Source organism: Stegastes partitus, unplaced genomic scaffold (assembly GCF_000690725.1).
Source record: "Stegastes partitus isolate 25-593 unplaced genomic scaffold, Stegastes_partitus-1.0.2 Scaffold151, whole genome shotgun sequence".
Taxonomy (NCBI): Eukaryota; Metazoa; Chordata; class Actinopteri; family Pomacentridae; genus Stegastes; species Stegastes partitus.
The window spans coordinates 59,067-74,607 of NW_007577882.1; the positions used below are offsets into that span (position 1 = coordinate 59,067).

General features: G+C 38.4%; 1 protein-coding gene across 1 annotated transcript; it reads right to left on the bottom strand.

The window, feature by feature from the left end:
- Positions 1-633: 633 nt before the first annotated feature.
- rab22a (RAB22A, member RAS oncogene family) lies at positions 634-15,540 on the bottom strand. Its single transcript, XM_008279257.1, has 7 exons — positions 15,044-15,540; positions 14,074-14,153; positions 12,989-13,070; positions 8,028-8,099; positions 6,827-6,933; positions 5,691-5,800; positions 634-4,805 (listed from the first exon to the last, which is right to left on the bottom strand). The coding sequence occupies exons 1-7, from the start codon at positions 15,077-15,079 to the stop codon at positions 4,708-4,710; spliced, it is 585 nt and encodes a 194-aa protein (XP_008277479.1). The 5' UTR covers positions 15,080-15,540; the 3' UTR covers positions 634-4,707.
- Position 15,541: the final 1 nt, after the last annotated feature.

The following is a 15,541-nucleotide window of genomic DNA, read 5'->3' on the forward strand; positions in this document are numbered from 1 at the left end:
GGAACATTGGAGAACATTTAAAGGTTTTTAGAGCAGTCTTGTATATGTAGGCTACAGCTAACGCTTTATCATCTTGTTACCATTTTATTTTCACACATGAGGAGTAAAACCAAATCCATAAAAGCTGTTTTTATAAGAATGATACTATGGTGTCACATGTGGTCTCATACTGGACTATGATCATTATCTGAAAACAAAATTAAGCAAGTTCCATGCAAACTTTTAATATTTAAAAACAATCAGTGTTGTTTTAGTAGATGCCCCTGTTTTGGATATCTTTTGCATTTTTTTATCAATATCCATTTTGATAAACATTTATTGTTTTAGAAAAATGTATTTACTGTACTTTGCTTTATATAAAATAATACAAATGTGAATTATAGACTTGTATTTTGGTTTACAGGAATTGTACATTCCACTCAAAAAAGGAGATAAGCCCCATAATGATTTTACCATGTGACACAGCGCTGCACTATGATTCTTCTCACCATGAACATTTTGAGTTATTACAGCATAACAAACACAGGTGTAAATGACAAAAATAATGATGGCTCCATTCCGGTTACATGCATCACTGGGCCAGTATATGCACAACGAGACGCCTCGGGTACCCCAAAACATCTAACTGTGATAGTCAGTCATAATTCATTTTATTGGTTAAGGTAGTTTTTGCAAAGTCAAAATAACATTACAGCAACAGCGTAAAGTGAAACATTATGAAAAGCTCATATTTTCCTGAAGAGAAAAGCAGATCAGTGGCAAATTTCATGTAACTGAAACTCTAGTGGGTTGGCGTGCTTTTAATTAGTTTAATAAATCAATTCATTTTCCACCTGTCTTTTTGCCTCATTTGCACAATGTTCTTCTCACAGAGCTATGTACTGCTTCATTTTATGTGAAATCAATAGAAAGATGTGCATTTAGTTTTTATCGGTGTAATAATTGGTATAACAGCCATATTATGACATTAATTGACCACATAGTTTCTGAGAAAGCTTTTGAAAGAAAGTGTTTTTTTGTTGTTGTTGTTTTTGTTTAAACGGAAAATACAATCACCAAAAGCGTACTGAATAAGCTGAATATAGATTCTGTAACCATAGGGGTTTTGTAGGGGATTAGGAGGTTGTTAAATAGGTGTTCTGCCCTCTCAGCAGTAGTCAAAAGTGCAGCGAAAAGCCCTCTGCCACTCAAACACACATCTCAAGTATCATATTTATATATTTAGCCCTCCAGCTGGCTGCCAACCGAACAACACAACCAATCACCAACAACACTGTTACTGTATCCCCAAGGAGCGCAATGATACACACACTTCTCTTGAGCCCAACGCAAGGGATTGAGAAACTTTGCAAACTCATTCAGACTTTTTTCTTTGTCTCTCTCTCACACACACAGCATTTTGAGAAAACAAATCTTTGTCAATCTTTTATTAGTAAACAACTCACAATTCCCTTTTTACACTTTTGGAATTACACTGCAAACAAGTGTCCTCAGGCATTTTGTTACAATTCATATGAAACGTACTAAAAAGCTAAATATGGTAACTACACTGCTGATGTGTTTTTTTTTGTTTGTTTTTTGTTTTTTTATACTGCAAATGGTGTACAGGTATACTGTGTCCATACAACTGGCTTGGAATATAGTCATTGATTTGTGTGCAATCTGATGTATATATATCTACACTGTAACAGATACACAATATAGATTCATCACATTCCCAGGGCCAGCCCAAGACTACTGATATTTTTCAATGCAAAACTAATGGCACACAATTTGTATTCATGCCTCCTGTTTCCAAATAAGGGAAATCACGTGTGTCATAATTCTCAAATTTTCTAACTTTTTAAGCAATTATGTGATTAGCACTTTAAATCATTATATCACATTGGCAATAATAATAATAAAGGTTAATCATGTGTAGGGGGAAAAAAATGGATTTGACCTCATTTGGCACCACATTCCTCATCGCAATAAGAGCTGAGAAAACAGTCAAAACCTAAAACAACATTAAGGGATGTTAAGAAGTCTGAGGCTTTACAGGATTATTTCATCAAATGATTTCACAGAGATAATAACAGACTGCAGACAGAGTGTTAGTTAGTAATGTGGGCCAATTAATACAAAGTGCAGCTTTCAAAGTACCAGAGTGATTTGCCTTTTTAAATGAATTTGCTGAAGCTGTGGTAAATACTAGCTGGGGTTGGCATTATGATGTAGTGCTGGATAAATTATCAAAGACAGCAGAGTGAATTAAAAGTTTAGATTTTCTCTGGTTTTCAAGGCGGATGGTTGGCCCAATCACACCGCTCATTTAATCCACTATGTCAGAGCTAAATTATCATCAAATCAGCATAAAATGAGGTCAATACAAACCTGTTATTATCATCTGTTAGAGGCTGAGGGAATGAGATCACGTTTTTGCACAAGTGTTTCTCTTAACCGTGTTCTTGTAACAGATCACATTTTGAATTTGTTGCAGTAAAAACTATTGCACTCCACAGGAAAATCCTGAAAAATAGACAGCATTGCTCAGCACACAACTCGTCAAGAACAGCTACATGTTAGATGCTTAAAGGCAGATAGTTGTTTTCACTGAAAGAAAAGCACACAGATCATACTTAGACATGTGGAACTACAGTCTAACTAAGTCCATGTGTATTTTTTTTTGTCAAATTTGAAAAAAGGTTTGGAGGCTAAAGATGCTCAAGAGATACAGATAAGCATAAAACTAAACAGAAATAATAAGTCAGCTTTGGGTCAAGAGTCAACTGCCACGTAAGTTCAATTTGGCCAATATAAGAGGTAATGATGAAACTACTGCAATATAGCATAAGGTTCACAGAGTAATAAGAATTCAAGTGAAAGTAAATGGCTCTGTGAAAGTAAGTTCTTATATAGTTTACCACGGTTAAACGCTAGCAGTAAAAGCCTGGGGTTCAGAGGAATGAAGCAGAAAAAGTGAAAGAAAGGACGGATCAGAACGGAGATTCTGGAACAAAGCGCCTACAGTAATTCAGAGCAGAATGGAGACCAAGGTTCAATATGGGGTCAGCATGTCGACACAGTGCCACGTCTGATTCTCCACCTATAACCCCTGCTAATGGGAGACTTAAGCTCTAAACTATGAGTTTCCTCTGAATGGGCTTTGGTTTCCAGAGCTCATTGTTTTCATCACAGGCCAAGTAGTAAAACAACGCTGGATGTGTGAGTCTGTGCTGATTATGTGGAAAAAAAAAAGGGAAAAGATGAAAAATGTTTATGGAACAATTAAAGAATTTGGCAAGACCTCACAACAATCAGCCTCCCCCATTAAACTCTTATAAAGTAGCAGCAAAAGACTGAAGACAGGCGGGCTCGCCAGTGAACAGTTAAAATTAGATTAGAAGAAAAAATAATATTGGGAAACTGGCAGGTTCTCTATACCATGTGCACTATGGGGCACGTCATACACTGTTAATACAGTGATTACAAGTGGAAATATGTAACAGATGTGAGCAGCTGGAACTGTTATCACAGAATAATCATCAGCTACTATTTTAAGCTCTGATTAAAGCACCATCATTGGTAGATGTTAACGGAAAGGTTCTTCTGATCACAGAGTTTAGATTTTACAACAATTTGTTATCATTCTCAGGAGTAAGTGGCAATCAAAATATCCTTCCATGCCAAAAGAGAAGAATAACAAAGTTCACAATTAAAGGAAATCTGGGAAAAATGCCTTTTCCCCTTTCTGGCAGAGTTAGATGAGAAGAACGATATCATCAAATGTAAGGCACCAGCCATCAGCTGGTTAAAGCAACGAGCCTGACTCAGTCTTTCTGTTATGCCCATCTAACCGCCTCCTGCCTCCTGGCTCCAGCGACTTATTTATCAAACAAACATGACAGGGGTATCAATTCCCCAAAACGCTGAACTATGTAAAGGAAGTAGGCTCCCACACACCTTTAATTTCTGCATAACTTACTGCGTGACTGCCATTAACATAGCAAAACACCCCTCTGCTATTTTTGCCATGATAGAAATAGCAATCATGCAGCAAAATGTAAATTAAGCTGCACAATCAGTCTTGAGTTTGACTGTGACTGGAAACAGCCAACGCTGCAATGAGAGGATGAGACAACTAACGTTAACTTATTTTGTCAAAATCTTATAAATTAGTGAGTATGCATGTAAATGGTAAAGATGGATCCTTCATAAAGAATGTTTGGGGAGAGATATCCCAAAAAAAGGCAATAACTTAAGTACTATCAAAATAATTTGGTGAGATTTAACCACTTCATTGCATTTTTTGGTTGAAAGAAAGTAGATTTGTACAAATTTACAAGTACTTCTGAATCCATCAATCTGCAGCTGTAAAGTTCCTCTCATCAACCAGTGGTGATAGAGGCTGACGTCCGTAACAGAAGTCAGGAGAATTGCACATAGGGGACTCTTTCACCGGTGTGTGAATGCATCTTTGCATTTTGTCACTGCTCAGTAAACCTGAAGTATGTCTCCTGCCAGCAATTTTCAGGCCAAACATGATTTTGTTGAGTGCCCTAAAAATGTACTTGCTACATCCATCATAGTGGCACCGCTGTGCCTGGGTGTTGGTGTCATGCAGGGTGTTTGAGGGATGGGTGGTGGGTTTGGGCTTAAGCAGGCCGGGGTGACAGAGGGTGATCAAAGGTCAGGTCGCAGGTCGTGTAGGGACAGTCACCCACATCATCAGCAGCACGTCCTGCGAGACTCTGAGGCCTGCCGTCCCAATTTGAAAGCTTTCCCTGAAGTTCCTCCTGCTGCCTCCACAACGGGAATTCGCTTACCTGAGGACACACACAAAGACACACACATTAATGCTGGTCTCCAGGATTCAGCTCAAAATCTTTTTTCTTTCTATCTGTCCGGTCCTGCACTTTCTTACAACTGAACGATATTCAAATCAAAAGAAACTATATGTTAGTTTGGTTTTGATATCTTTTTACATATATAGAAGTGTACAGAAGTGTCCCAGTTTCATACTGCATACTCAAATTCTGAGTACTTAGTGTGTTTATTCTGAAAAAGTGCTAAATATTCAAATAACTTATTATGTATACTAAAAACACTTAATTTTTGCAATGCCAAAAGATATAGAAATAGAGGCACTAGTCATGTCTGAAAAAAGTAACTGGTGATTAATAATGAGATCTTGGAACAAAAGGAAATTAATACAAATGTTGATTCTTTTTTGTGAAATTACTTTTTTTGTTTATTTGCTATATGCATTTGGTAACACAGTAAACTTACTCACTAAACTTACTTATACTGTGCAAATATTATGTAGTATGAAATTGGGAAACAGCTTATGTGCGCATCTCAGGTCTTTTAAAAAAAACTCAAGCTTACCTGTGACCACAGAAAGAACTGTTCATTCTCCCATTTGTCTCTATAGGTTTTCGTTTCAAAAGTGCCAAGATGCACTAATTAAGTGAATTCTGTTTTACATCCAACACGGTATTATATGTAGCTGAGTTTTACCTCCCTCATTACTGCCAAAAGTCTGCTTCACACCCTGTTAAACTCTCTTAAAACAGTAAGAAACTATATCTTTACTAGATTATATTGTTTTAAAGCAGTATTCCTGATTTAAAACACACTGGGGAAAAAAACAACTAAGCACCTGCAGGTGTTCAGGCCAATGGCACAAAATGTTCAAGAAGCACACTCACTTATCTCTATAAACACCTCGTTGATGTTAATGGCATTCTTGGCACTGGTTTCTACAAAGATGGCATGGATGGAGTCAGCATAGTCCTTGGCATCCTTTTCTGGCACTTCTCTGTAAATAAAGAAAATATGTCAAAATATTGTGTTGCAATATGTTCACAAATTCTCCCATTTCATGCCTGGCCTGATAACCATCGAATGTTTTTTTCCCCAACAGATGGGAAGATTTCACAATTTGGTCTGAGAGTTGTTTTTTTCCAATTGTATGGAAAATCTTTTTTTTTTCTTCTTTTTTTTTACAAAAGGAAACAGGAGAGAATAAGTACAAAGAGAGCCCATTTAATCCATCACAGATAACTAGCAATCTACACCTTCAATTACCATAATGATAACAAGTACAAAACAGGCTTTGCAAAAAGGTCATTACACCAGGTGTGTCAGAAAAGTTTCAGGATTGGTGTCACAAAAGATATATTTCAAATCCAAACTACAAACTACAAGTTTTCCCCTTCGAGGTAATCCCCCTGGAGTCTAATGCACTTCCCAGCCTTCTCTGCCATGCCGCCATGCACTCCTGGAAGGATTCTTCCAGGATCCCACGCAGCTCCATCATCACAGCAATCTTGATGTCGTCCACATCTTCAAAACGGGTCCCCTTGATGACCCCCTTGAGCTTGGCGAAGAAAAAAAAAATCCCATGAAGCCAGGTGGGGTGAGTCGGGAGATTGCTCCAGCACCGCGATGTTCTTCTCAGCCAGGAGCTGTTGGATGCTCAGGGCATTGTGAGCAGGCACATTGTCATGGTGAAGCAGCCACGACTTGTCCTGCTACAACTCTCACCTCTTCTTGTGCACTGAACAAAGCAAACGCCGCAGGATCTCTTTGTAGACGTGCTGGTTGATCATCTGAAGGTGAAAACTCGTAGTTTGGGTTTGAAATATATCTTTTGTGACACCAGTCCTGAAACTTTTTTGACGCACCTCATATATCTACAATACCATTTTCACTGTATTCTACCATCGAAATTGAACTCCTCAAGTCCAAACATCACTCTCGAGATGTTGATGAGGTGTCATTGTCATACCACACAGCAGCATTGTTCACGACACATAGAGTAAGATCTCTAATTTAGGGTTACCTTGCATCTGACAGGTCACATTTGTTACCAGCGATGGCGACCACTATATTAGGAGGACCATGCTGGCGCAGCTCTTTCACCCAGTTCTTCAGTGTTTGGAAGGACTCCTGATGATACACGTAAGCAACTTGTTATACAGAATGAAACAATATGCACACAAGCAAATAGAATCTCCTTTGAAAGTTCAAGGAACAGTTTAGCATTTTGTGAGAACATGCATCCCTCTTTGTAGCAGGTGAGAAAATCAATGCCACTCTTATTATAAATTAATTAGTTCAAACTAAAATCCAATTTGTAGTTAACAGCCTTTTGCATTTTCTAACTGTTACTGTGTTTAACTCCATTTCTCCACTTTTTGCATGTCTGGCCCTTTTTTTTTCTCTGTGTTTGGCCTGGCTAGCCTTCTGTTGTTTAATGGTCTTTCTGACTATCCTCTTTTTTTGGTTTGCCTGCAAAGCACTTTGTCAACTGTCTATTTTAAAAAGGTGCTATATAAATAAAGTCAATATTATTATTAAGATTTTTATTGTCACGCTCTCATTCTAATGTCTTTTTTTATTTTGCACTATAATCCATGAGGAACAGCACTTGATTTATCTGCACAAATGTCATCTGGATGTGTGGAAATCACAATAAAAGCTGTACGTCAGCTTGAATACGAAACTGGGAACAGCAGCCACTTAATTCAGTTTACTGAAAGGAGTAGAAGCAGGGGGAGACAGCTAGCCTGGCTCATTCCAGCAGCAACAAAATCTGCCTACCAGCACCTCTAAAGCTCACTAATTAATGTATTGTGTCTCCTTTTTTATGTGCCAGAATATTTCTTGGCCAATCCAAGGAAAAACCCCAGGAGAAAACCTCCCCTAGCACTACCACTTGTTATTTTTACACGTTGCTTCTTGTACAACCAATTAAATGAGATATAAAATGTTCATCAGTGAACTTTAGAGGTAGGGGTATTGTATTACATTTGGTCTGTTTCTCAAGGATCTCAACCTTTACAATCAGTGAGGCTAAGTTACTGCTGGCTGTAGCTTCATATTTATCATACATGAAAGATTACATGAGATTGTATTCATCTGATCTAACTATTGGCAAGAAACAAGCATGTTCAAATACTCACAGGAACATAAAAAATATATATATAACTACACAGAATCACTTAGTAGTGGATTGGCTGAAGAGAAAAAGTAAAAATGACCTCCTTAGTGATGTCATAGACGATGATGGCCGCCGCTGATCCTCTGTAGTACATTGGTGCCAGAGCACGAAACTGTGGGAGGAAGGAGAAAAGCTGAGTAAAAAACATGGAATGGTGACCAATGTTCTGCATCAACTCTTCAAAGGAAAATCCACTTCCACTGCTGATCAGGGAAAAAGATTGTGGGTCTAAAGCCTGTTGATAAATGTCATATCTGCTTAAACTACACTTTTCATATGGTCTGACTTCATTAAGTCTGTATTTAGCTTTGACACAGTGAAGAACAAGAATTTAAAGGATCTTATGCAAAGATAATTGATCCTAACTTCTCTTTGAAAGCTGTGATCTTAAATTCCTTCCATTGTTTTAAATGTTATTTTTGGATGAGGAAAGATATCATTTCAGCAAAATTGCATATTAACACGTTTTTATACAGCATAGACCATCAAACAGTGCTGTGACTTTTTACAGACTACAGTTAATCCGTTATCTAGGCACGGGCTTATGGGAAATAAATCACAGTGAGTTTTATTAAACCTAACAATATCAACTATAACAAACTCAAAAGAGCATAAAAATAAGCAAAAAGGCAACAAGTACCATTTTACAAAACCAAAGGCCCAGTGCTCTGAGCCTGTAAGCCAAGTATGGCAAGTCTTTCCACCAAGACCTCACACATGTGAAAGCTATCAAGCGAAAGATGAGCAGAAAGTGTCAAAAGCTGTTAGCGTTTGGATATTAATGGAAGACCATACATTTGATCTTAACCCAATACATCTCAAAGCGCCGCATAATCAAAACAGCATGTGCAAAGTTTCTAAATCCATAGCTGCCTGCGAAGCTGGGGGTCTGCCAGGTTTTGGTATTTTGCTGGTAAAATACTTTCCAGTGCACAGCGAGACCTGGCTTCATCAATAAGCCTGCTGTCATAATATTTTAGAACATATTGTTTTTCACACCGCATCTGAAGGGAACGATAAGGTTTTACACAACTATTATATCAGTCAAAAGTATCTGAGCTCCTCTGGAATCCAGAAGATTTTGTCAACAGCCCTTAAGACGACTTCAGCACAGTATCAGGCAGAAGAAAGTCTTTCTTTAGTAAATCATTTCCCATCCTTTAGCTCCAGTGGAGGAAACAGTTACGTACTTTTACTCAAATATTGTACCTACAGTTGCCAGGTACCTTACTTAAGCATTTGAAGTCTTCTTTATACTTAAAAACATTATATTAAAAAATAAGAATCTGTCCCGAAAAGTTTATAAAGTATTTAAAATTAGCACCACAACTGCAGAATGCTCCTCATATGCTAATGTGACATATATACATATATTGAAATGAAATCCTTAAAAGCATCCTTCTGCTTCACATTATGTACTTTTAGTTTTGATACTTTCTACTTATGCAGCAAGCAGGACTTCTACTTGCAACATGATAGAGTATTATTACACTGTTGTATTACAATTTTTACTTAAGTAAAGGATCTTCCATTTGGTTCCTCCATAAAATACTAAGTGAAGCATGTGGCCATTTGTTTATTTTTTATCTTATTCTGCTAACAATAAGCTTTGCCTGCTAAAACAAATACAGACGAGTAACGCCTGACATAAATATGGTCCAAAATAGCAACACTGAAAGATTTTTAAAGAATTTTTAGTTTGCCTTAGAGCAAAACAGACCAAAAGCATGTTTCAAGCTTTCAGAATTGCTACAGGGGGAATCTTTTCATGCCTTTTTCCCATATATTCTAGACCGGGGCATTTAACAGGCTAATAAAACCATGTGTCACGTATTAACTAATGATATTTATTTTAAAAGAAACAACCCGTGTCTCAGAAAGACCTTCACTTGGAATGACCCTGCCTTCCCGCCAGTTCTATTTTCCTTTACAATGCGATGGAATAAACTATCCATCTTGGAGTGACAGTGTTACCTCAGGAAAGCACACATTCCACATAATTATAGTTGTTACTGGCCCCAAGTCCACCAACGGGAATCCAGCTCGGGATATTTGGCAGAGGCACTGAGGAGAGTGCTGTCTGTTTCATTGGCTAGTGTTGTGCTGCACCACCGCCAGTCCTGTGTGGTCTATCTGTGCCGTAACCCAAAGAGCAATCACTGCGAGGCCAGACGTCTGGCCACACAGCAGGGCAGAAAGCAGCCCCAGTGATTCCCAGAGAGTGTTGATTAATTGCTGAAACCATGAGCTGGGTGTATAATGAAAGGGAACCTCCTTTTTCAGTCGGATGCAAAGTTCCCTTTGCTTGTTTTCTGTGAGAAGGAGCAGTCAGAGGGGAGGCCTGGATGGACTGTTGACAGCTGGGCTCAGATGTGCTCGTAAAGCCTCATCTGGTCTTGAGATATGGATTGTGGAAATCACAGAGCTTTTCTTTCTGCCCTTGTCTCTCCTTACACGCGCATTGGCCAGCTTTGTATTCCTCTTTCTCAACTTGTCAGATGTGGATCGGCCAAAGCTCCACAGAGGTTAGAAAACAAGCCATGAAAGGCCTCAAAATACCACAACAGCTTTGTAGGAAAAAAAACACACACGCAGACACATGCAAAACCTACCAAAGGAATGTTGCTACTTTTTTCGCTCGCAGATGTGAACTACCGGGGAGACAGAGAGGCCACATGGGTAAGGAAAAGTGGATTTGTAGGAACATAACGTGAAGAATAATGGAAAGGACCACAGAAACATCACAAAGAAGAGTTTGTTTCACAGGAGAAAACACACAGTAGGGCTGCACAATTAATGGAATTTTAATTAAGATCACGATATTGGCTTCCTGCGATCAAATTTGCGTGATCGAGCGATATTTAAAATGTGTGTTCACACCAGACACGAGTAAAATCATTCGCGCGAATGATTTACATGTAAAGTCAATGTGAAGACGAGTAAAGGTCCTGCGGCGCGATTGACGCGAATTGAACGAGTTACTCGCACCACGCGATTCTAGACGCACGCTTGAAAACCAAGTTGAAAAATCTGAACTTTTGTGATCTGACGCGCAGCGACGGCCAATCAGCGTTGAGATTCTCTGGTGACATCATTTATAATTTAGTTCAGAAAATATATTTATGTAACCCCTTGACTCTGCGTTGTGTTTGTTTTATTAAAAGTCAGAATGCAGAATTGTCTTTGCCCTTTTTATTGGTCCTCCTGGCAACACAAAACAACTGTGGTCAGCGGGCTCAGGTGTCTCGTGCACAGCGTTCTGTGAAAGGAGCAGCACGGTTATCCCAGCTCATGTTGGCTAGTTCGCGAACATTCTCAATCTCACCAAATAAAGAACACCTACAAACAACGTCACACATATCCACACACTCCCAACCAACATTCATGAAACTGATTATATACTTATATTCTGAAAATAAACACAGGAAAACTTATAACACAACCATTCATGAGCTCGTGCTGCGCTCCGCAACCAACCTGATGCACGCCTCTCGGGAGCTGACGGCGCGGCACTGGTACCAGTGGCACACCACAGCTCCCGAGAGGGCGCCACTGAGCCGACAACAAATCACTACTCCGTTCAAACCATAGCAAGTGGAATTACACACATACATGCTGTTACATTTACAGAATGGAAATAGAAACTAGTGCCCTGTTTTGTTGCCTTTTCATTATTCTTTTATTTGTCTTTATTTTTTTTTAAGGAGTTGCACTGAATTTTGGAGATAAAGAGGACCTATTTTATTTTTAAGAATATATTTGCACATTAGCAGGAATATAGCACAATATATGGCTGTGAAAACAGTTATAACAAGTCTGTAAAAGAATAAAAATTTGTTTTGGTGAAAATCAACAAATAATCGTGATAATTAATTGTGATTTCAGTAAATATCAAAATAATCGTGATTATCATTTTGGCCATAATTGTGCAGCCCTAACACATAAAGGGGGGGAAAGTGGCCGTTGTGATGGTGAGTGGCAGGAACTCTCAGATAAGATGCAGCAGCGGCACACGCCAGTGGGCTGAGACAGCTTCAGTTTTATCCTCTCGCCTTATCTTAAATGGGGCTGCACTGATGTCCCCTAAAGGCCACGAAAAAGCAGAGGCCTCCAGGGGCAAGGAGGATAAAAGACAAGCAGCATCTTATCTCACCTCTCTGCAGAGTGCAGCGGTTGGGATACAACATTACAATAGCAGAAGACTGTGCATGAGAAAAAGAGAAGGCTGCTCACAAAAAAGAAAAAGGGAAGCGATGTGGAGATCTAATGCAGAAAAATGCATGAGTCAAAAGAGAAACCAGTTCCTCACGCCAAAACTGTCTGGGGATTGGTGTCAGTTTCACGGGCTTAAATGCTGAAATTGTACCCAAACACCAAAATGTGGTTGCTATATCACGTATCATTGGTCTGTAAGGTTTGAGTCCTGCACTTTGTGTAGGGGACAAAACATCTGAAACAGATAATACAAGAAGTGACAGCTGTTGACGAACAGGACTTTTCAGAGGCATGCCTAGATAAAATCACGGACAAGGAAACCAATGACTCTCCTTTACTTGTGTTTAAAAAAATGGAATGAGGAAGAAAGAGAAAGAAGGAAGGGAGAGATAGAACAAAGATTGAAGGTGACAGAAGGGACAAAACATTGCAGACTTGTTGTTTTCCACGAGACTAAAAAGAACGCCACTCGCGGAATTGTATATATCTATATATATGCAAAAAGGGGGAACTGGGGCAGAACGCTACCTATAGAAAGGTAAATGTTGCCCCCTATCAGAAGTAATGACTAACTGCAGTATGTCAGTTACCCCAGGCGGGTTCAGGGAGTGGTGCATGCACTTCACTTCCTTTACAACAACATGGAGGGAATGAGTAGACTTCTGAATAGAGCAAATTGATTAAATTTAATATCAAAACTGTGCTGCTGTGCCACAACATTTGTGAATTATTCACAAGCCCAATAACAAAACTGCTGAGACCAATACCTCAGTGGACAATACTAACCCGCTCTTGGCCTGCTGTATCCCAGATCAGGAACTTGTGCAGCTCATTTTGGTATTGCACTGTCTTGGTCATGAAGGATGCCCTGGTGAAGAGAAAAGGCATCATGATACACTGTAGATTTAACCATCACACATTAAATAAAACTGCGAATAAAGCTTAAAGATTTAATACATTCGAGAATGATATCATTAGATATTAACAATGCCAGCAACAACAACATTCAAAAAGGCTGATTTACATTGTATCAATTAGAGTCTGACCAATACTGTATTTTAAGGCTATAAAATTAGCAACAACTGGTTCCAATGACGAAATCGGAATTAGATTTCTGTGATACAATTTGAGTAGCGTCCACTTGGCGGATAGTGTGCAGATATTTCACACATGAAAAATGATTGTGTCAGTGTTTATAGTGAGCCTGTATTTCTTGATATTTATTGGACAACATATGCTGACACAGATAAATGTGGGATAAGCTAAAACCGGTTAGGAATAACAGCCACTCTGTTATATGAGTCAGGCTCCAGTACTGACTGAGTTGACCCTAAGCAACAACCAAGTATTGGATTTATAATGTCATGAAACAGAGAACTTTTTTTTTTTGCTTTTGTGAAAATGGAACCAGTAAATATTTCCTATTTTCAGTTCATAAATGAATACAATTATCAAAACTGGAATTCTAACTGCAACTCATGATTGTTTTCATTGTTTAGTCTGTCAAATATTTGTTAATTAATCAATTTATTTTTTGCATCATTAAATTGCAAATAAAAAATAAAATTCTTCCAAATGTTCCTTAAGCCTAATAAGCCATATTTAAATTTGCTTGTTTTGTTGGACCAAAAGTACAGGGGTTGTTTTGCAATACATAAGACCAAAAAAAGTCCTAATATTTGAGAGGCTGGAACCAACGATTTATTAAAAAAATATTGCAGATTAAGTTTCAGTCTATTGATTAATCGTCTAATTCCTTTAGCTCTGACTAGAATCGATGAATCCACAACATCATAATGCTCTGGAATAACTATAACAACAAATGAGAGAGAATAAACTAACTTTTACAGTGGGAGGCAGCTGGGACTTACCCAATTGTTGGATTGATGTTTGGGTCAAAGCTGTCCTCGACAAATCTCCAAACAATACTTGACTTTCCAACTCCAGTATCCTGCAGAGACAAAATAAAGATGACGCTTAGTAAACATGGTCACAAACAATCACCAAAAGTAGAAAAACACATAGTCTGGCAACATGCATGGACATTCCTTTTTGTGGGATCTTCTTCACTCCTGACAATTAAACAGGAAATGAACTTACATTGTTCTTAGTTACAGACAAAGAAAAGTTTTATGACTTCATCTAAGGAATGTCTTAACAGGATACTGGTAGAGAAAATGGGGGGTTATGTTGTCATTATAAGGAGTCTAAATGTGCATTAATGATGTTCTAATCAATCAATCAATCCTTTAATAAATAACATGTTTTTGTCCAATTAGCATTCCAAAATTTAAAGAAAATTAATTTACAATGACAAAACAGAGAAAGGCAGATATTTTTTACATATGAAATGTTGAAACCAATATAAACCAGGAATTATTAGCATATAATTTGCTAAACGAGAGCATTACTTGTTTTGCTACAGGTCATATACTGTGAGTTGACTAATCACTTACTGACAAATATCTCAGCTCTTTCTTTTTCTCTTTATCCCATTTGCAGATGGAGAGAAAGTTAGATCAGTAATGTATTAATGTGCTGCTGACAGAAGCAAAAATGATTAGCTTATGCCTTTATTGACTAGGCATGCAGGATTGCTGTTACTATGACTTGCTGTTTTTAATACTAAGTGCAACAAAGACTAATAACATTATTTAAGATAATAATGCATTATCTCCCATTTGATTCCAGGTATTTAATGTGAACAGACCTGTACATCAGTGTGGTGAAGCCTGATGGAAGAGCAGCACAGCTCATCTGATGCTACAGGTACAGTTAGATACAGTGAAGACCCATAGGGAAATATGTCAAAGATATAAAAAATAGTGGATGCTGACTCACCCCCAGGAGACAAACTTTTAACTCTCTCAGCGCCATATCGATCTCCTCTCTTAAAACGAGTTTGTGATGATGATCATTGACAGTTTTCTGCTCTGGCTGCCTTTTTTATCTTGAATATTCTTCAGGTGGTCTGTGTTTACAAACAACTTTACTTCATCGTGGTCGAAAGCTGGCAAAAGCACACATCAGGTTGGGTAACTACTCTCGCTATGAGCTTTAAAACGTTCCGCAGCCCGTCGTATTTTCCATATTGTGGATATTGTAAACAGCTAGCTAGCTAACAGTGAAGCCACCAAAACGCTCAGTCTCCATCTTGAACTACGGCGTGTGGTCACGTGACCGCTTTGGCTCTTTTTTGTTTGGCGATACACAAAGCCCACAGGCTGTATTTACGATCAGTTATGTCGACTTTGTGCCCGAGTTGAGAAACGGCAGTGCGTATAGTTGTTTAAAAGATATTCAGCCGGCGAATAGCAGCATCAGGAAGTACTTTCAGGA

What these genes read in the sequence shown, in the direction of transcription:
- rab22a (XM_008279257.1), bottom strand. Translation starts at nt 15,079, where the DNA reads ATGGCGCTGAGAGAGTTAAAAGTTTGTCTCCTGGGG. An exon ending in TAAAAGTTTGTCTCCTGGGG is followed by an intron (nt 14,154 to 15,043) that starts GTGAGTCAGCAT and finishes TTGTCTCTGCAG; the next exon opens with GATACTGGAGTTGGAAAGTC. An exon ending in TGTGACCTGTCAGATGCAAG is followed by an intron (nt 5,801 to 6,826) that starts GTAACCCTAAAT and finishes CTTTATTTACAG; the next exon opens with AGAAGTGCCAGAAAAGGATG.